This window comes from Leguminivora glycinivorella, chromosome 6 (genome assembly GCF_023078275.1).
Source record: "Leguminivora glycinivorella isolate SPB_JAAS2020 chromosome 6, LegGlyc_1.1, whole genome shotgun sequence".
Lineage (NCBI taxonomy): Eukaryota > Metazoa > Arthropoda > Insecta > Lepidoptera > Tortricidae > Leguminivora > Leguminivora glycinivorella.
Genome location: NC_062976.1, coordinates 2,336,683 through 2,360,318, shown reverse-complemented (window position 1 = coordinate 2,360,318; position 23,636 = coordinate 2,336,683). Strand labels below are relative to the sequence as shown.

The following is a 23,636-nucleotide window of genomic DNA, read 5'->3' as shown; positions in this document are numbered from 1 at the left end:
AGGTTAAATTTATTATTCTCCACTACCTAGGTTGTCTGGAAGAGATCGCTCTTTAGCGATAAGACCGCCTCTTGTTTTACCTCTTAAGTTGTTGTTTATACTTGCTATGTTGTTTCGTGTATTGAGGTGTGCAATAAAGAGTATTTGTATTGTATTGTATTGTATAGTATAATAGTTGTGTTACTACTTAAAAATACAAATTAAAATATTTTCAAATGAGAATAATTTAATTTGTTCTAAGATGAACCACAGTACGGGTCATATCTTGCAAGTTAAATTGTACCAACTTCCCAACTTTCAATGAAGCTGATGCATACGTATGTAAATCGGATGGCAATGCTATATTATGATGACATGGAACTATCATAATTATGATGGATATAGAAGTTTGCCTACAGAACTCTGTGATAATGATAAAACAACTTAACCTAGTTTGAGGTTTTTAGAAAAATTGTACAATTAAAAGGTGAAAATTAAAAATGCTTATATAATTATTTACAATGAATATCGCTTAACAATTCCCAATAATTTTAAAGTAATTAATAAAATACAAATCATTAAAATAAATGAGAAACTTCTTAATTATATAGGAGCCGCTTGTAAAACCAATGCTTCTCCTCGTTCAAGTGTCAGTTCTTCTCTGTCTATTATATCCCTGAAACAAATTAACAAAAATCATTAGCATTTTTATAGCTTAAGAGGATACGGTAGCGAAAATGCTAAAATGGAAAGGAGCCCCCCCTTTCAACTTGGGAATTTTAGTTAAATATACACGTGTTATTAACTAGATTTATCGAAAATAAATTATCCATTAAGAACACCTCAGTCAAAAGATATTTCAAAAAATCTTCAAAATCGAGGTTCCGCTCTCGACTCTTTCCTCCTTCAAAACTTAATCAATCGGAACGAAATTTGAGAATCTGAATAACAATAAAATAATATATGTCGGACCGTTAAGGTTTTTTGGTTAATTGTTACCAATCTTGAGTATCACACCTTTTTTCCGCCACAATGAAAAAGGCCGTTTTTGGAAATTTTTGGTTGGCTCTAGAGTCTTTAAAAAGCAGAATATTAAAAAAATCAAAACTGTCCGACACAGATAAAAATAATAACAATCTGTGTTGAAAAAATCATTGCTCTATCTTCAAAAACCAGGGAGGAAATAGTCGAGAACGTTTGTATGGAGAATTGACCCCTACCGTATCGTCTTAACTAAAATTGATGACATCAGTGTCGGATCTAGACTTCTTTCGAGAGGAGGCAAAAACTAGAAAATTACGAATTTGGCGCCCCATGGACTTGACGCCTGGTGCCATAGCCGAATGGCATTTCTCCGACGCGAAACGAAAACGAAACGCTGCTAAAGGTAGTCTGGCTCTGTCGCGCCAATACGCACGAGCGATAGAGATAGATATCTACGAGCGTTTCGTTTCGTGAGAGTTTGTGCCATTCGGCTACGTATCGTGGGACTTTGGGGCCCCTGCTCGCCCTCCCCTTAAATCCGGGTCTGTTGATGACAACCAAATTCTACATGATTTTTTAGAATCTCTATTTATACGTCTTGATTTTTTACGATGAGCAATGAAATGCCATTTTGAGTAGCCAATTTACATCACAAAATTGACCGAGGATAGATTCAGCTTAAAAAATTGAACCGGTTTTGATATGATATTATGATGAAGTCATGTAAAATTATCAATATGACAAAAATAAACTAGCTGAGTGCTTGGCCAACAACACAACCGCTCACACATAGCGATCAAAACGCAAACTGTCACTGTGGCACTCATTATTCTCCTTGCGTCATCCCGGCATTCGATACGGTCCTATGAGAACCGAGGACGATAAGAACATGGGGCTTTGAAAATTAATCTCAAGATTTGGAGTAGGCACTAGTTTTACGAAAGCGACTGCCACTACAGAGCATCAAAGTTCAGGAGTGGGTGGGGGCTAGTGACGTGAAGCCAAGTAAAAATTGTACCTATTAGGCATGATTTCTCGCGAAACTTCAACACACTGTGTGTGCAATTTTTTTAATAATCTATCTAAAGAACTTAATAATGATAGAAGTGACAAAGCGTTTCGTTGTCGAAGTGCTACCGATTGTGGCCTTATTGCTAAGCCGACTGGACCTGATTTAATGATCATGATGAAAAATAATACAAAAAACACTATGATCGATGTTTTAATACCCATCATGACGGGCAACATCTGAATTGGCAGAACAAAAGACGAAATAGCCTATTGTATCAGGGGTTTTCATTAAGATGAACGAAACATTTACAAATATAAAGGGCTTAGCGTTTAGAAATCATATTGATTTCAATTGTGGAGTAGTCCAATCATTATTGTGTAAAGATATTGACCCTTGTGGTTAACATGAATCAATATGGAATATCAGACGAAGGGCAATACCTATATTTTATTCTTTATCAATCATTTCACATATATTTTACGTTAATCACAAACTTTTACTGAATATTTATTTGTTTATTTTACAATTAGTACTAACAGTAAAACCTTACGTACTAATCGGTGCTATAGGTACTACTTATGTCTATCATGCATACATATAAGCACTTAATTAAGCAAATTTAAATTACAATTGTGTCAGAAAGAAATAATTAGGTACAATAAAAATCATAAATACATACAATGTCAACAAAATTACTACAATTTCGTTACTTTATACAATAGAGCTTTTTGTAACCATGGATTCGAGGTAACGGCTGGCTGCTGTGAGAAACTGATTCTCAGAGGTGTAAAAAATGTCAAGTTGGCTATTGCTTATTAAGATACCATTCAAGAGAGTCATTGCTTGATGTAAAGGAGAAAAAGGGCTCTCTGCCCGCGAGATCTGGTCGACGGGACAGCAGAAAATCCGTGATTGCGAGCGCGTAGTTGCTTAAAGGAGATTCGAGGAACCCGAATTGCTAACAGAGAGAGTAAAGCTAATATTATACCTACCACATTTTTACTTAATAAAAAAATCCCTAAATGATCTAAATCATCATTATCATCAGGTTACAATTTGGATTTGTACTACGCCGCAATTTTACAGTAGTTGTAACTATTAAAATATTTCTGTTCCGAAATCAACATTTAAACGCTAATTTTATGAGCCAGTTCTGTGCATCAAGTTAAAATTTGTCGTTTGTTTTTGAAGTATCAAGACAACCTTCACCATTGAGGAGGCACACTCACTGTCATAGATGGCGCCACCGTATTAGTCCATTGCACAGATAAAAAAATTCATAAGTGAGAGCGAGAAAATGATATGTATTTCTCTTTTTTACATATGAATGACAGTGACATGCCTAGACACATGCACAGGCGCCGCCTGGCGGGATAAAATGTCAGTGTGCCTTCTCATTGGTGTGGTGACATGATCCTTTCCCATCCACCTTTAAAGTGTAACGTCACCATCGACGCAGAAACTATGAAATTTTCTTGACGTTTCAAAAAATCTAGCCCATTTTAGTAGTTACGTGGCACTTCCAAAAGCCCCCACTTCATTACCGAAACGTCCATAGGACACTTTTTACTCCACCCAATTACCCGCCCCATCCAAGATGGCGGTCTTTAATTATAATCCTGTGTTAACAAAATCAAAGGCGTTCCCTTAATCTCGGACATTTCAGGGTACGTAGCCAAATGTACGCTTACGAAAATATCGTTTTCGTAGCTGGCTATCTCGTTCTTCCGTAGCCAGACTGCGTCTCAATCGGCGTCTAGCGTCAACGTTTGTCATTTGGCCAAGGCCGGCAGATAAGAGCTTCTAAAAATCGGCCTATTATGTCCGAGTAATTTTGTTACGGCAGTTTACATTTTCAGTTATCTTGAATTTAATTTAGGCTTTTACGGGACTTTTTAAGCGTGGGACGATAATGGAATATGTTTACTGATTTATATTAAGGATGTTGTAGTATTAGGAACGGCACGTGTTCGTGTGGGTATGATTTAAATTTAAATGTCATTTATTTGATAAAATACTTATCAGTTGTTAGAATTTGCTAAAGTGACATCGCTTTATAGGGATTAATTAATTCATCGTTACCTAAATAGTTTTTTTTTTAACTGGAAAAATACAATTTCTATTAGGTATCTTAAAATAAACTAAATAAGTAATGCGCCACATTGAATAGAAGTACCAGGGTGTCATAAGTTCGGAGGATTCTGACTTTTACGAGAATATTCTGTACCATTTTGCGTGAAAAATAAGAGTAAAGACTGAGGGACAGATGAACATCTCTTGACGACTGAACATGCACTGGCCACATAACCTGTCGCTGGCAGCGTCAAATGTGGTACTCTAGCCAGATTAATATTGTCTGGAGTCTGCGCCACATTGAATAGAAGTACCAAGGTGTCATAAGTTCGGAGGATTCTGACTTTTACGAGAATGTCCTCTACCATTTTGCGTGAAATATGAGTAAGTAAGAGAAATATGAGTAGTAAAGACTGAGGGACAAATGAACTTACCCAGCATCTCTTGACGATTGAATACTGGCCACATACACTGTCGCTGGCAGCGTCAAATGCGGTACTCTAGTCAGATTAATAGTGTCAGGAGTCTGTGCCACGTTGAACAGAAGTACCAGGGTGTCATAAGTTCGGAGGCTTCGGACTAGATATAAGGATTTGTCGGAGAATGCTCGGATGTCGTATTCTCCGTGGGATAGTGTTGTGTGCTTGCGGAGGGCTGTCAGTTTTTGGTACACCTGTAAAAAAAGTAACACATAAAAAAAGCAGTGCACAGTGCAGGGTACAGTACTTATAAAAATCCGTCAAACTGTTACATACCGCAGCATTCTTAGTATTCCATTGACACCTAAGTGCGTTTTCACATTATCCGACCCGATATCGGATGTCGGACCGATATCCCATTTTTTTTTTTATTTTTTCCTTTGAAATCCTTCCTATATCCGATATCGGATCGGATAATGTAAAAACGCACTTACGCTATCAATGACTATAGTAAAATTTTATTTGAAGTTTATTAAAGAGACTGTGCGGAATGGGAAAAATCATAGAATCTCTATGCCCCCAGACATTCCACAACTAATTCAGAAAAAAAATAACTCTGCGAAATTCGCCCGAGCCCGAAATCAATTTCAAATACGAAACTTTGATTAAGGTTGTGGCCTAAATCAAAACTTTGCATACGACATACACAAAGATGTCATGGATTGTGTGTGTGTCTATGTGTGTCTGTGAGTTTCTTTTATTTTTGTTTATATTTGAATATCGTTTGTAATAAGGGAAGAGGAGATAGATATTCGGATCCAGAACGCCCTAAGATGCTCGGCAGCGCTCCACCGAGTGTTAGTGTCCAAGCTGATCAGTAGACCAACCAAAATTCGAGTCTACAAGACTGTTATTAGACCAATTTTGATGTATGGGTGTGAAGCTTGGACACTGACACAGAAAGAAGAGAACAAGCTTCTAGTGGCGGAAAGGAAAATCTGGCGGAAGATTCTAGGGCCAATCAAAGAGGGAGATGGAACCTGGAGGCGCAGGAGAAATAGAGAGCTGGAAGAGCTAATGGCGGTGCCTAATATAATTGGCGAGATCAAAGCCACACGACTCCGCTGGCTTGGCCACCTGGAAAGGATGGGAGAGGATCGTGGTGTGAGAAGAGCATATGTGGGACGCCCAGGTGGAAAACGTCCGCGTGGGCGTCCCAGATATCGCTGGTGCGAGGAAGCCCTGAAAGACCTGTCCGCACTTGGTGTACCCAACTGGCGTGAAGTGGCGCAGGATAGGGCAGAGTGGCGATCTCTTGTGTCGGAGGCCAAGATCCTTTTTGGGTCGCTGAGCCAGTGAAGTAAGTAAGTAAGTATCGTTTGTAATAGGTACTAGCTTTTGCCCGCGGCGACGCTCGCGTTAAATTCGAAAATTGCGGAATGCTCCTTACGAACTTCTACCCCCCATTTAGGGAAGTGGGGGGTCAGAAAGAGACTAAAAATAGCCTATGTTACTCTCTATCCCATTTTGCCGCGGAAGACGCACGAACAACCAGACATACACACTTGCCCATTTATAATATTTTTATTCATGGATATATGGATGCTGATAAGCAACAATGTGTCAACCCACAGTACCCACACGCCAACCATTTTGAGAAAATGGCGTCTAAAGATTTTTTCTCATATTTTTGTGTTTCTCTTAAAAAAAATTGTTTTTATATAGATTGTTGTGTTTTTCAGTTATAATACGTTCAGTAGTAGTGATTATTGTAGCTTAATTTCAAAACAAACTTCAATTTGACGAAATAATGCCCTTTTCTTTTATTGCGAATTGTTCGACGACGTCAAACTTTTTCAAGACTGTGTTATGATACTTAACCCACTTATGCTAATTGTTTAAAAATATCTATGAGTCTTAAATAAACATGTTAAAGCACATAAATTGTTGTTGTAAAATACTCTACCTATGCATATTTTTAACTTTATAAGTGTTAAGTAACATATCAGTCATGGTCACTTATGTTATTAGGTATGTAGGAATCAATACATCATTTATTAATCAAACCTTTTAATGATTTTTCTACTCCCGAACTGTTATTCGTCATTTACAGGATTGTGCGTATCGAAAAAACTGAAAACGCATTGTTTGGTTCTGTAATCATGGCAACGCATTGCATTCGCATTGCGTGCATGCGCGGGAAGGCTTTGGGCAGCTGAGCTGACAGTGCAAACCTTTGCAATACAGGAAACAGTGTAAATTTCGCGAGAATTATTTAAAAAAAACTATTAAAAACTAAGTGCATGGTCGTTGTAAAAGTATTGTATGCAATGGTGTTTAACTGACTCCAAAATACTCGTGTAAAGTACGCCACTCACATTTTTTGACCTCCTTTAAACGCCTGTTGAATAAAATACTATAAATTAACTATTAGAGTAATGATCATTTCTAGACACATATTTAAATTATCTGTGCTTTTTCAAGAAAAAATCGTTACAAAAACCAAATAATCATCTTTAAAAAAAATAAACTACTTATCTAAAATATACAACAAAATATTTTTTTACGCTAAGAAATAGACTAAGTCATTTAAATTATGAATAACTCATGACTTGTACAAGAACAAAACATAAAATATCTTTAACAAAATTATAAACTACCATTCAGTAAGTATTCAAAAATCAAACAATATTTTTATGCATACATTAATACGTCTTAATGTAATTAGTAATTATAAAAAAAATAGTAGCTTATATTAGATTTTTATATAAACACGTACTTGTAAAAAATGTTTGCAAATTATAATAACGAATATGTATATTCATGACTTAAAATTTTCAATTTCGTACTGAATTTACCATTCATGTGCAAAAATATACTAATGGACTAAGTCATAACTTATTCAAACATAAATTAATATGAACAGTTATATTTTACAATATAGTGTCATGGTACTTACACCAAAAACGAACAATTTATGACCCGAATATAATTTAACAATAATGACTTATGTTTTATAACACGGGTCGTAGCATAAAACAACGAATAAAATATCATTTTGCAATAATCATTCAAGTCTCATAGTGGGTAACTATGTCATTTTTTGCGTTTTGCAAGAATGAGTCAAGTGTAAAAAAATCGTTGAGTCAACCCTCATAACACATTATTGTAATTTAAATATGTCTTCTGCCAATTACTATAATAAGTTAAGGTTCTTGACACATTAATGCAAAACAGGCAACACACGATAAAGGATTTGTGTTAACCTATTTTTTTACTTTTGGAATAGTAAAAATTTTCAAAATGAAAAGGTCATTTTTGCAAATAGAAGTGGCATAGACATGGCATTAAAATCTCATTTTTTTAGTTTTTGTGGGTTGACACATTATTGCTTATCACCATCCATATATATATATTATGTTGCACACTACATAATTTGACACGTGAAACAAAATGTTTGAAAATTAAAAAAAAATTACCTAAACAAAAAAACTTTAAATTGGTTACTGTTTAGGTATTTGTACAATCTAACCTGCAATGAAAATGAAAGTTGTAACGGGGGTTTTTTAAGTAAAAGTATAATTAAAGAAAAATGAATTGGCGGTTCCATAAAAGGTGCCCCGTGATGATATCTTCATCAAATTTTACGCGCAAAGTTGTTACTGCTTCATAAAAAGTTTACTATTATTGCTCGGTTCCCTTTATTAACGCAATCTACAGGTTCATAATAAATAAGGCGGTGAGCTAATAATAATTATATCGTTGTCTGAGTACCACAACACAAGCCTTCTTGAGCTTACCGTGGGACTCAGTCAATCTGTGTAAGAATGTCCTATAATATTTATTTATTTAATATTTATTTATTTATTATTTATTTATTTTATGTAAATAAAATATTGAAGTGATAATGCCAAGTCAAAAGATTTATTAAGTTAGGTACTGATACTAAGTTTTTCCTTAGGTGTAAATAAAATGCATCAAATACTGTACTAAATACCTACCTACCTATGTATATTTAATAGCGAATACGTCCGAACTTTAGGTTGTAAACAAGCCATTTTGGGCTTAGCACTTAAGATATATGAACCTGTGCGAAGAATTTATTATATTCAATTTGCATTTATTAAAATTAATTATTAGTCTTAATTTATTTATTTCAATTCATTTTTTGAAACGCAATAACTAAACGAAAATTCTTCATGCAACTTGGTATAAGTTGTATACTTAGTAGCCATTTTGCCGTTAAATGGATACCTACAGCGCAAGATTACTACCAAGATGAACTTCTTTAAAAAAATTTAGTCTTCTTCATTTGAGCTTGTGCCAGAACCAGAATATAAGTATTAAGAATATTTTCAACGAGTGACTAACGTTTTTTAAAAAATATTTAAAATTGCGAGAATATCAGGACAAAATAAAAGTGCACTATACCAAGTTCTGATCTGCAACAGCCGTTCAGTTCCCGCATTCAGTTCTCGTACTTTTAAGTAACTAGTGTGAAATTGAACCCTTTCAACCTTTTTTGGGATCCGCGGGATTATTCTTAAACTTCGTAAGGCTCTTCATTCGCGATCCTATTATATAAATGGAACTTGCGAGTCATATTTAAATGAACCAATCAAGATTAAGGGTCTATTAGTCGAGTACTTAATATATTTTCATTAGAGACATAAAATTTATTAGGAGCGTTTGTGGATGGAGTTCGAAGTTTTGAGGATTGTGAAGTGTGGTTTTCAGGAAGTAGGTTATTTAGTCTAAAATTTGTACGGGTTTATTAATTTTGTTGGTATTTTGTACATACCATGATAAGTTTATTGGATTTTTATTAAACTGGCTGAAGAAAATCCTTCTATTTACTTGTCCGGCGCGATAAGATGAATTTGGCCTCCGATTCAAGAGGACGCGATTTTGATTGGTCTTGAGCGGTATCGACAGCTTATAGAAAGTACAAAATCGGGGATTAATACAAACAAACCCCCACTGAAAAGGCCTTTTTTGAGAGAGATTTTATGTGTTGTGTCATTTTATTCCCGGAGTACTGTATTTTTTCTTTTACCTTATAGTGGCTCCTAGTATCCTCCTTTTGCTTGGCCAGGTTAATCTCCATATAATCATCAGCTACTGGCAGCCAGGTATCTTCACTTGTAGAGAACCCAGCGCTGGTGGTGTTGTCCCAGTGGAACGGTGTTCGAGCTGGGTCTCTGAAATGATAAAACAAATGTTAGAATCTACGATTATTTATTATTAACATTTGTCTTAATCAGACAGCTTTTAGCTGCTAGTTCTGCTGATAGTTCTTTAAATGACTTTATGGGTTTTTATTTCTGAGAGTGTTCTTAGATGCCTGTTCATCAAAGATTTATCGATACATAAAATTGTTTTTACTTATCTCAGAAATTACAGATGATAAGTGTTGTTATATCTCCTGTTACTATGCCTACTTATCTACTCAATTCAATATTTGACCGTCCATTGCTGGGTCTATAATTTCATAGTATGTCCAACTTACAGATTCCTAATTTCTAATAGGCTTTAAAAATCAATTTTCTTTTAAATATCTGCGTCACAGTGCTTCTTCTGATTCTTCTCGGTTTCTAGATAGATTTTTTATTTTAATTTAATAATCACTACTTTATCAATAGTATTCAGTTACCTAGAATAGAGTAGATACGTGTCCTCATCCCCCCTATTGCACGCTTCAACATCAACAGTATCCTCCCAGGAGACGTATCCGTCCCGCATCCCGATCTCCTCCCCCTGGTACGTGACCGCTACTCCTGGCAGCATCATGTTGAGAGCATTTAGGCCATCTACCATGGACTCGTTGAACCGGGTCGGCATGCGGTTGTTGTCATGGTTACCGAACTGAAAGAGCATTGGAGATTGTATAACTTTTGACAGAAACTTTATAATGAGGAGGCACACTGACATTTTATCCCGCCAGGTGGCGCCTATGCAAGTGAATTCATATGAGAGAAAAAACATATTATCTTCTCGCTCTCACGTATGGACTAATAGGGTGGCGCCATCTGTCATAACCTTTTGAGTGTGCCTCCTCAATGTAATGTTGAAGTTGAAGGAAGATTTTTGTATGAATTAAGTACCACAAACTTCTTCAATATTGCCTGATTAGGATACGCCGATGAATTGAAGAAAAAACTGGACCTTTTTCTGTATAACTGTCTATTTTATTTAAAAATAGCAGTCGCCGTTCTTTTCACTGAACTTTTTTTAGGTAGCTATTTTTGGATTGTAGGCAGTGAGGCTTCTCGTTATAGGGGGTTATTTATAGTTTAGCTATCCCGACGTAAAAACCACGCCTCCTTCCTCATTTAAACCGGACCAAACTAACAGTGAATCAATAAATTGTTCTGTTTTTGATAAGGATTTGATTGAATGTCTAAGATTTTTTAACGTTATTAACTAGTTTTGTTGCATCTTATTTACCACCCAATTAGGCACGGCTCCAAAAGGCATATACACCATGGATGGTGTACCTCATCAAGTCGACGAAGTCTCTCGCACTAGACTCCCCGGATATATCCGTGATGAGATGAAGTTGAAATTGAAGGGAAAGTGCGCTCCAATGTCTCCATCCTCGTTGCCTTAGCACGCATTAACTATCTGACAAAGTTGAAAATTTCAAGGGTTTCTAGTTACTTACCACCCAATTGGGCACGGCTCCATACGGCATATATATCATCCACCTCATAATGGTATCGACGAAGTCCCTCGCACTAGATTCCCCGGAGATGTCCGTGATGAAGTTAAAGTTGAAGGGGAAATGCGCTCCGACATCTCCGTCCTCGTTGCCGTAATACAGCATCGTCATACTGATGTTCGCGTAGCCTTCGGAGAAGAGAACCCTGGGGAAATATAAGGCATCATTAAATTACTTGTTTGACATTTAGCCAGTTGATCTGGATAAGTAGTTTCCAACACTTAACATTCTTGATGTCCTAGAATTAAATATCGTGAGTTAAAAATCCTAAAATTTCAAAACTGACATGGTTTTGAAGAGAACTATTGAAATTTTACATTTCTAAATTGAAAGTATCTACTTTCTGTGAAGTTTTCAGAATGTATACTTATTTCCTTATTGCTTAATAGAGAATAGTAGTGAAGGTTCCTAAAACGAGTTTACTCGTACGGTGAAGTCACTTAAATTCATTTTTTGAGAAATATTTGTACCTTATAAGTAGTGTTTGCTGGTCATGAACTGATCTGCTCCAAAAGGAAAATTCACCGTTAACACCACTTACGAGACTTAAGAAACAGTTATATTACATCACTTAAAATTTCCTGGATCCGAATCTTTATGTACTACTTACCGAGTATCACCACCGTTCACAGCCTGGTACACATCAGTGAACTCCCTCCAGTCGTGCACGATATCGTACAGCTCTATCAGATCCTTGGTGTACAGCGGTATGGTGTACCCGAGCTGGTGAGACTCGAACTGTATCTGCCCGCTGAGGGGGTCGTCGGGGTATCTACCCTCGTGGTCCGCTGGGTCTGCCTCTATCATGTAGGGGAGGGCATCCACTCTGGAAAGATGAAATATAAATTACTAGATCCGTCAATTCTCAGACCAGCTATAGACTATCTTTAGGAAGGGCTGACAAAAAACTGGTGAAATATACCATCAGGAATTGATGGAGACATAAATACTGGATCATGTTTCACTTCCAAGCACAGCCAATACATTTTCTGTAGGTGGGTTATTTCATAATCATAATAATACAAATTCAATGAAAAGGTCAGCACCTTTATCGAGCATATGATGCCTAAAATTTAAAGCCTGCCCAACTTGGTTGAGGTAGAATTTTACTGCTGTCGAAAGCTGCACTCCAGCTTGAGCCACTTAACTGTTGATCATCTCGTCCTTAAAAGACTGGAGTATAAAGTTGAAATTAGCTAACTGGTGGAGGCAGAACTGCTGTGGAAAGCAGCACTGTATTTAGAGCATTCAACCATTAATTCAAGATACGAACCTGAATCCATCAGTGCCTTCATCCAACCAGAACTTCATGATATTGATCATCTCATCCTTAACTGGCTGATGTCTAAAGTTGAAGTCCGCTTGTTCGACTGCGAATTGGTGCAGGTAAAACTGTTGTCGGGCGTTACTCCACTCCCAGGCGGAACCACCGAATTGACTGACCTGTGGGTTATAAAAATATCTTGTAAACTGAAGGGATGAAAGTCATGTGACGAGAAAGGTATTACGAATGAATGTCGAAGGAAGTAACGGGAAAGCAAAGAGTGGATGGACTGTGTGAAAGATGATATGACACGGAAACAAGTAAATGATGGGATGGCGGGCGATGGAGAGGTATGGAAGAGAAGGATATGCTGCGCCAACCCCAGATGGCAGGTATTAGGGCAGGCGAATTATGATGAATTTAAATTTGTTACAAACGTTTATAAATAACTATGTCTTAGGAAGTAAGAGGGACTCACTTACCCAGTTAGACGGAGGTAGTATATTGCTCTCATTCTCAGGGTCGGAGTACCCGTCAGCCCAGACGAAGTAGTCAGCAAACTCAGGGTTGCCGGCTTCAGACTGGATGAAGTACTCAGAGTAGGTGCTAGCGTGGTTAGGGACGAAGTCTAGCAGGACTTTGATGCCTGGGGATGTTAAAAATCTTTTGCTATATAAAAAAAAGTGCATAAAGTAACCATCAAAATTTGCGGATTAAATGGCGCTTCAGAAGTAATTATCATTCTATAACCGCTAAATATAGAGGTTATGACTCTATACATAGAAAAGATAATTAAACTTTGACATTTCTCATCGCAATTTTATCTAAAACTTGACCAGAAACATATGACTACTAGCCTTTGCCGCGGCTTCGCTCGCGTTAGAAAGAGACAAAAAGTAGCCTACGTCACTCTCCATCCCTTCCACTATCTCCACTTAAAAAATCACGACAATTCGTCGCTCCGTTTTGCCGTGAAAGACGGACAAACAAACAGACACACACTCTTTCCCATTTATAATATTAAGTATGGATTGTCAGGGGGGCGCTATTATTCTGATGTTGCGGTGACAGTTCAGTTTAGTATGAAGAAAATAGTTCTAATGAAATTCCGCAAGATGGCGCGTAGTCGTATATTTCTGGTTAGGCTTTATATTTAGAAAAGAGATGCTGACTGTACTTAAATAGGTATCATGAATACATATCATAATGAAAATAAACTTAACCACAGGAATTATAAATAATAGAATAAAATAAGAGAAGAGACAGATAACAAGAAACAATTTACATTAGGAATATCACAAATTGCTTCAAACAAATAATACATAAACGAGTACGTAGATTTTGGTATATTTAATCAAATATTTAAACGAGTTAAAAATCCAGAACCTACAATAATAAGTAATTTAAAAACAACAACCTAAACATACAATTCAACATCCATACTAATTTTATAAATGGGAAAATGTGTCTCTTTGTTTGTCCGTCTTTCACGGCAAAACGGAGCGAAGAATTGAAGTGATTTTTTTAGTGGAGATAGTTGAAGGGACGGAGAGTGGCACAGGCTACTTTTTGTCTCTTCCTGACCCCCCGCTTCCCTAAAATGGGGGGTAGAAGTTTGTATGGAACATTCCGCAATTTTCCAATTTAACGCGAGCGAAGCCGCGGGCAAAAGCTAGTAAGTAACATAACATAACATAACATAACATAGCCTTTATTTCCATGATTTAAAATAAGTTTTAACAATCTGTAAATATTTCAATCTAAAAATGTGGTTAAGACATGGCCCCTGTTCGGGTATAGGCCTACTCCAGCTGCCTCCAATCACTTCTTTTTTGTGCCTTTTCCATCCAGTCTGTCCCCGCTATGTTTTTGATTTCATTGACCCAACGATCTTTTGGTTTTCCTGATCTCCTTTTCCCGCTTGGGCCCAACCATTTTGTGACACGTTTTGTCCATCTGTTATCTGTGACCCTGGCAAGATGTCCAGCCCATTTCCACTTTAGCCTTTGAGTGTGTTGTACTGCATCTGTTATTTTTGTTTTCCTGCGTATGTCATCGCTTCTTTGTTTGTCTATAAGTTTTAGTCCTAGGATGCTTCGTTCCATAGCTCGCTGGCATGATCGTATTTTGTTTTTTATTCTATATGTAAATATCCAGGTCTGTCTGTCTGGACAACAGACCTGGAAAGCTAGTAAGTACATATATGTAATATCATACTTATCCGTTTCTAAGTTAATATGGAACTAATGTACTCAAAAAGAAAGCTAACAAACTTTCAGTAGTTAATAATTCTGTCGATATTGGTTCATATACAATACAGGGTGATTCTGGAGACGTGATCGTAATTTAAGATGAAGCCTGCGCATTTACTAACATTTTGAGCAACTGTGTCGTACTAGTGTTTTTGATATTAGCGCTATTTTATGTTTGTTTTTTATCATGCAGAAACGTCTGCGAGCGATTTTACATATTTTTAAATTAAAGGAAAAATGGAAAAATTCACACCTCCGGCAGGACTCGAACCTGCGACCTTTGGCCCTGGCAAGGCTTTCGCGTTCAAGTCCTGCCGGAAGTGTGATTTTTTCCATTTTTCCTTTAATTTAAAAATATGCTATTTTATGTTTTTAATGTAAAATTTTCATTTATTTGTGAAATGGACACCCTTCAATAATAAAACTTCTGATGAGGCTGGCCACTTTATAAATGTCGTATCTTAGTCAATAGTGACATTTTGTTTTCATTATAATCAAAGGGTCAGGGTGGTTTTATGTTAGTTACTAAGGTCATCCCATGATTGTACTGATTGTAGAGAACGAAATTTGTTGTTCTTAACAAAATAGTTTGAAAACAGGATAAAACTGCGACTGTTTTACTTAAAATATGATAGTGACTAATCGATTAACACTTGGTATATATATAGTATAGGCGTATTTCATAATTGAATTCATAATGTCTTTAAGTCCACTGTAACATTTGTAACTCATCAGATACTGGCTTAATCCATGAGTTATTTAATAAATCATTACGACCATTTCCATCCTAATCATCAAATACTGTCTAAATTAGAATAATAAAAAGAGTGCTAGAATATAAATATTTCATGAAATGGTTTGTCCAAATTGTTCATAATTTATAATGTCGGCGATTTTTAGTCCTGCTCATGTCTCATGAACCATCCTGTATATGTACAGCTAACTACGTTTATCAGCTTATTTATTATTTATAACATAACTCCCCTTATTTTGGGGGTGGCTATTTATAACCCCATTAAATAGTTAATGTACTTTAACCCAGTTTGAGATATTTTGAAATTGGATTGATTTTAAATTCTGTACTTTTAAACATATAATAGAGGAAAAAAGTTTCTAAAATGAAATTGAGCTCTATACTTGTAGCTGTTTTATATTACTTATTTTTAAATATAAATTAGGCGTCAAACGCCTGAATACGACAAAACTTTCAATTAACTAAAATAAATTCTTATAATGAAAATCACTTATAAAAATAAATCTGAAGGCAAAACTGTAAAATTCATATTGTAAATATTTTCATAGTAATTTAAATCACTTTAACCCATTCCAAGTTAAATATTTAACCGTATAAAATAAAACGATACGGGAAATAAAATTTCGACTCGACATTGTCGGGAATCGAAGTGAACGAACAAACAAATCTTAGTTTTAAAACGACGTATGTACCATATACCGACGACCGGTCTGGCTCAGTCGGTAGTGACCCTGCCTGCTAAGCCGCGGTCCTGGGTTCGAATCCCGGTAAGGGCATTTATTTGTGTGATGAGCACTGATATTTGTTCCTGAGTCATGGATGTTTTCTATGTATATAAGTATGTATTTATCTATTTAAGTATGTATATCGTCGCTTAGCACCCATAGTACAAGCTTTGCTTAGTTTGGGGCTAAGTTGATCTGTGTAAGGTGTCCCCAATATTTAAAATAAAAAAAAAATTAAAAATATAAAAGCTAAAGACTTTCGACATGCTTTCGACATTTCGAAAACGGTCGGAGAGAACGAACTGCTATTGCACTATCAAAAGAGCGTATGTACCGTATAAAAGTAAGGACTTTCTGACATTTTGAAATCAATCGGAATCAGAGAACGATCTTCTATTTTACTGTCAAAAGAGCGTATGAAGCATATAAAAGCTAAAGACTTTCTGACCTTTCAGCAACGATACAATCGTACACTGATGTTTAACTTTTGAAACGGCGTATGCGCCGGGTGATTGCTAAGGTTTTACTACGTTTCGGAAACACAAAGGCGCTTGATCATTTATTTAAAGGCTCCACCTCACGGCTCCGTAAATATCGTCCTATTTGAGGAATCCGATAGTCTATTAATGATTGTAGGCTCTATTTTACATAAACTACCTATCTATTGCGTCGGAAGCCTTGTCCAGTCAAGTGCAAAAATACGTATCGTAATAATCGTCTCATAAATATGGTACTACGCTCTTATTACACCGGACTAAGATGCTATAGGAGATATTCTGTAGGTACTTAATAAACAGAACACAAATGTTTTTATTTATTACATATTGATTGGCTCGTGGCGTCTTAATAACAATTTTCGGCTTCGCCTCAAATTGTTACCCACGCCACTCGTCTTTTTTGACCTCACTTAAACGCCTGTTGCATAATAGTACATTTCGATACAAGTGCGAAAAAGAGAAAGTTCGAAACGAGTGGCGATAGATTAAAAACACGACCGAAGGGAGTGTTTTAAATCGACACGAGTTACGAATTTCCTCTTCGCACGTGTATCGAACGACGTTTTTCAGACAGATGAGCCTCCGAAGTTTCGACCTGTTATATAATGAACCACTTCTCGAACTAGTGCGTAAAAAAACGACCATCTGTACTGAAAAATACTATAATGTAATATGCACAGCCACTTTCACTTTAATACATTTCTATAAAATTTAAAGCTATTGTAATAAACAGAACACAAATGTTTTTATTTATTACATATTAATTGGTCTTGGTAATTAATTTGCTTGCTACTGAAATCCTATTCTGAATTCTTATTTTAATATCAACATCAGCTTAATAACCACAAATAGGATTTAGGATTTCTTTCTTAAAAATATATTGTTTTGATTTCTTTTCTTTAGCAATTTTACTCAGTAATCTTATTGAAGCGCTGGTAGCCTAGCGGTAAGTACGCGCGACTTTCGTTCCGAAGGTCGCGGGTTCGAACCCCGGCTCGCACCAATGAGTTTTCCGGAATTTATGTACGAAATGTCATTTGATATTTTCCAGTCGCTTTTCGGTGAAGGAAAACATTGTGAGGAAACCAGACTAATTCCAATAAGGTCTAGTTTACCCTCCTGGTTGGAAGGTCAGATGGCAGTCACTTTCGTAAAAACTAGTGCCTACGCCAAATCTTGGGATTAGCTGTCAAAGCGGATCCCAGGCTCCCATGAGCCGTGGCAAATGCCGGGATAACGCAAGGAGGATGATGATGACTCAGTAATCTTATTCTAATATTAACATCACCAGCGTAATGGACCATTTTTGGGTCTTATGTCATTTGAATATACCAATAAGATTCAGAAACACTTACCCAAACTATGTGCCTTCTGCAGCAGCTCTCTAAAGTCCTCCATGGTCCCGTACTCATAGTGGATCTTGTAAAAGTTGCTGATGTCGTATCCGAAGTCGATCATGGGTGATTCGAAGATCGGCGACATCCAAATGGCATCGATACCAGCGTCGGGGAAATGTTCCAGCTCACTGATGATTCCTTAAAGGAACAAAATTTATATATATGCTGCTAAAATATTAGACCACAGATATAGAAAGCGACGGAGTAAGGCAATGCCTGATTATGTTGTTTAATTATTTTTGAGAAACTATAAATAAACATTCCGATACACAACTGGCCCCGTAGCCGAATGGTGTTTCTGCGACGCGAAACGCCACGGAAACGCCGCAGAAATGTAGTCTGGGTCTGTCCCGAGCGATAGAGATAGATAGCTACCAAATAGATATTATCGTGAGCGTTTCGGTGCATTCGGCTACTATATGTATGTATGTATGTATGTATAAGCTTTATTGTACATAAAGGAAACAAAAGAGACACAGTTACAGAGTCAGTAATATACAATGTAGGCGGACTTATCCCTTAATGGGATCTCTTCCAGTCAACCTTTGAGGAAATGAGTAGAAGCGAATTAACGATGAGTGACGAATTCAAAAATGTACAACCACTAAAAGAATTAAATGCAAATTTTGTATACACATGGTAACAAATATATACATATACAATTACATTAATACACCAATATATACATATATAATAATATAATAATAAATAAACAAATACTCATAAAATATATATTTATATAGGTACTTAGACCAAAAAGTATATGGATATTAATTCGAACCACAAAGCAAGACGACAATAAAAAAAAAAAAATAGATAAAAATTAAAGAAAAAGAAAAAGAGAGAAAAGAAAAAAAAAAAAACAATCCGATAAAAAAAAAATTAAGTGTCGGAAAGCCATAGTTTTTTAAGGTTATTCTTGAGTGCTGCTACAGATTGGGATTGCTATACGCACACTGTAACGTTTAGCAAAACAAAAAAACTTATTTTGACACTAATTTAAGGAGTTATGCGGCGGGTTTACTTTACAGTTCAGGCTAAAGTCAAAAATTCCAGCTCTACAGCCTTTTATATTTAGGTTTGTATCCCACTATATTGATGAAGAAGTAATTTCTAAAATACCATTGTATATACCGGACTAAAAACAGTAAGAACCCAAAATGTAACCTAGAATTAATAAAATTGTAGCTACCCTGCAAGTCCCCAATGCCATCTCCGTCGCTGTCCTTGAAGGACCTGGGGTAGATCTGATAAAGCACACAGTGTTCCCACCAGTCCAGGGGCTTCAGCTCTGGAGGCTCAGGGCCTTGTGAAGATAATACTCCCCAGGTGATCCGACTGAAAAAAATAAACGTTAAGACTTTGAAGCAATTGATACCAAAGAAGAGATAACTGCAGATGTCCCGCCATAGACGATAAAATATCAGGCCGTCCCTATCGCACTATTAGTAAGTGCGATAGGGACGGCCAGATGTTTTATCATTTATCGCGCGACCATAATTGCCTGCCAGATGTAATTAACCTCGAACATAGAAATATGTTTGTTGAAACTGATTTAGCGGTGGATCAAAATAGAAGTATCTCAGAAAAGCGTAATTTTATTAAAGTAGGTAAGTGGTATCGACATTTTGATATGCCAATTATTTATAAATTAGATAGGCAAAATTAATATTAGGGATTCTGTGCTCTGTTATATATTTTTAATTTTTGCTGTTATTAAAATACCAACAAGTACAGCAATCTTGATATTGAAATAATTATCCTGTACCCAATATTTGTCCAACTAATTTGGTAGGTTCCTATCCATTTTATTATATTTTATCAAAAACATGAAAACCAATCGAAACTTGATTACAAGTTTGAATCAAAATCGTTACTTTCAGAAGTTTTAAGTGTAACAATGAAAACTTGCCAAATCTGGGTTCAGACAAAAAGTTGATTGATGGGACAAGGGCTGAAACTTAACTCAAATATATTTAATTTGGGAATAATACGATTTCGTCTCAAAGCCTGGATGTCAATGTCAGCTTCTAATTTATGGCTAAAGGTCAAATAAATGACGATTTTACGTGGATTTTACTCAAAATCGATGTTAAACCATCTTCATGGCAATTATGTGTACCTACTTACCTTTTTGTGATGTTATGTGTGTAAATAATTATCTATTGTTGATCTGTATTTATGTGTGTCTTTTTTGTATTATTTTGCCATGAACAAAAATTTTTACAATTTCTATAAAAATAATCAAAACTCTTGATACTGATAGATCTGATCTATATCTGCTGATCGTATTCATATCCGGTAAGTAATAATAATTTAAATACGCCAGTAAGATTTGCCTACGTAACTGCCTCTATACTTTAGCTGCCCACAAAATAAAACTTGTCAAAACAAACATGACGATTTTCGGGGAAATAAAATGGTGGTGAAAATTTCCTACTCATAATAACGAAAAAAGACCAAATAAACGCAAATTGATAATTATCCCTGTTGACCTTACAGAAATCCGCATAGGTAATATGGGATTAAATTTGTTTAAGATTCTGATGCGATCACTTCAAAAACACAGCTCAAGGATCGTAAATACCAGGACGAAAATTATATTGCGCACAAAATCGTATGAAAAACTGATCATACAAAGTTTTTTCATTTGTATATTTTCTTATTAATTTCTGTGTACCTGCAATCCACCCCAACACCGCTATAACTCCCACTGTGATCGCTGAGACCTTCAGCACCTTCCCCATGTTGGTCAACAACTGAAGCGCGAGAACCGACCCCTGCGGTACCCCCCTAAATAATCTTATCTATTATTATATCCGCTATCGAATATTTAAATGTGTTATCATATGATATAATCATGATGTTATCTGCGTATTATGCTACTACATAATCGACATATAAGTTGTGCGATCCACGATGATCCCCATGTTTGATTAATCTAACGCTTAGTGGTATGACAATAGGAACCAAGGCACGCGTTTTTGTGGATGTCATGTTGTACATATGGTAATCATAATGAGTTGTAATGATATCTAAAGGTTATCAAAAAAGGCGATTTGTAGAGACGGTTGATAGTGTATTTTATTTACTGTTTATTTCCGAATTCTTTTCAATATCGATCGTCTGTTTTTTGTGGTCGTTAAACGGACTAATAACATAAAACAAAAAATAAAACCGTTCAGATTTCTTATCGTATTGCAATAAGCTAAACATCCAAATTATAAACAAATCAATTATTTTTGTAGTCGGTACCAGACCTGTTCGTCGCCTTGCTATTGCCTGTTTGCCCCACCCAACCATACACAGGCTGGTACCGACTCCAAAAATAATTGATTTGTTTATAATTTGGATGCTTAGCTTATTGCAATACGATAAGAAATCTGAATTGAAAGGTTTATTATTTTTGGCTTTTTAGTTTCTCCGTGTTTTGTAACGCGCTTATTTTTGAAGGCGGTTTTATTTTTTGTTAAAAAGTTTATTTATTTGTTGATTTTTAGTGGTTCCTAGTGATATTATATGTATCAGTCCGAATACATGTACAGTAGTGAAAGAATTATCCTTTAACTCCTAACCATTGAGGAGTTGACCTTCCATCATCAGCTCAGTTTATTTTTAGTGGTTCCTAGTGATATTATATGTATCAGTCCGAATACATGTACAGTAGTGAAAGAATTATCCTTAAGCTCCTAACCATTGAGGAGTTGACCTTCCATCATCAGCTCAGCCACATAAAATTATTACCATCAGACGTAAATACTGGTGTACCTTTGAAAAATAGACTAAAAACATTACATGTGCCTATAACATTTGAAGAGTTCCCTCGATTTCTCCAGGATCCCATCATCAGACCCTGACTTGGTGCCAATGGGACCATCTCGGGGTTATACCGGTTCGATCAAAAAAAAAATTTTGAAAATCGGTCCACGATTCTCGGAGATATCGAGTAACATACATACAAAAAAAAAATAAAAAAAATAAATAAAAAAAAAAAAAACATTCAGTCGAATTGAGAACCTCCTCCTTTTTTGAAGTCGGTTAAAAAAAGAATACATTCAAGAATACATAAAGTAAACTAACATACTTACAGCAAGTAATATTGAAAACTTGTTGTTATTCCTCCTTCCTAGAATAAAAATACCCTATGGATATGTAAATCAAGACAATATAAAATACTTTGTAACAATCCATGACAAAATGCCATTAAAATAAACATATTCCTCATATCGCCTCCACAACGTATGCATTGAAACCAAACTCAATAAACGCCCAAAACGGTTTATAATTGACCCACAAAGAAAGTATCTAAAGGGTCCCAAGAGCCCTGAAGGGGCCAACAAAAATCTACACATGAATGATCATAGCACAACCCTGAATCGCTTCGAAAAAGGTATTAAATAGTTGAAAGCTTTGGTCAGTTACATCGTTTTTAAATTGAAGTTTGTCTAGGGTTGTCAAATTCCGAATTGGGACGATTATGTCACCTTATCTATTTTAGCGTATTTGTTATTCCCTTTGTGTTCGTGTTTCAATGTTTTTACACGTGTAAACGTTTGCTTTTATTAAATGTTTGATATTTGGACACATTTACCATAGTTATGTTGTATTGTTTTTAACAGAATTCAAGGAAAACATAAATCTTTTGTATTTTCTTCATAATTGAAGTAAGTATTATTGCCCTTTAAGTTTATTACATGGATATTATATTTAAGACCTCTTTATACTTATACAGTAACTCTGAAATAGTAGGTAGGTAAATAAATATTATAAGACAATGTTATATGTATAAATTAATCTAAACAGAAAGTCCGAAGTGTTAAAGTTAGCTGAAAATACTAGAGAAAACAAATAGAATAGAATATTTTTATTCGAAAGCTCACAGATAATAAACAATTTTACACTGACATAAAATAATAATAAGTGCCACGAAATGGCCTCACCTCAGCATATTGCTGGCGACTTCCAGCGCTGGTCTTCCGGTGAGACCATTAAGCGAGAAAAATCACGGAAGGTAACTTACAAAAGAAGAAACATAAGGAACAAAAAAACTTTTTTTTTTTTATTTATTTAAAGGTAGCATACATTTTTAAAGTTCCTCACCAAACTGCTCATGCGGTTTGTTGGCGAGAGAGCCAGTTTGTTGGCAGTTGGAAATAAAAATATGACAAGAATAAAAACACAGGCAAGACTTTACGTTTTGATGGCGACCGAATCTGAAATCATAATCATAACACCTTAATAGCTTAATAATATCGTTTGCAGACGTTTCTGATGACTGAATGACATTTTTCGGATAACTTTGAATTGGCCTAAAGGAAGTTAAAACGACAGGCACAGCCCTGTCGCATTAGCCCCGTCCGCATTCACCCCACGTCCGCTGTATCGAGCTCCGACGTTCAATATTTCGATTAAGAGTACGTGTGCGAGCTTAATTCGGGGCAATGTGACTGAAATCTTGATGAGGGGTGAAATATTGCCTGTTTAAGAGGTGGATAAATTGTTACAGGCTTCTGACGATTGTCTGTTGATATTGGGCATAGAGGAATAAGTAAGGGAACA

At 35.9% G+C, this 23,636-nt stretch overlaps 2 protein-coding genes across 2 annotated transcripts in view; one reads left to right on the top strand and one right to left on the bottom strand.

The window, feature by feature from the left end:
- The window catches only part of LOC125227613, a 147,067-nt gene that overhangs the window by 36,977 nt on the left and 86,454 nt on the right, over positions 1–23,636 (top strand). The gene's annotated exons all lie outside the window — the stretch shown is intronic.
- Positions 540–20,848, bottom strand: LOC125227609 (maltase A1-like). Its single transcript, XM_048131956.1, has 11 exons — positions 20,758–20,848; positions 19,270–19,415; positions 18,036–18,215; positions 12,935–13,098; positions 12,462–12,631; positions 11,799–12,014; positions 11,132–11,333; positions 10,121–10,332; positions 9,524–9,668; positions 4,483–4,721; positions 540–655 (listed from the first exon to the last, which is right to left on the bottom strand). The coding sequence occupies exons 3-11, from the start codon at positions 18,160–18,162 to the stop codon at positions 583–585; spliced, it is 1,548 nt and encodes a 515-aa protein (XP_047987913.1). The 5' UTR covers positions 18,163–18,215; positions 19,270–19,415; positions 20,758–20,848; the 3' UTR covers positions 540–582.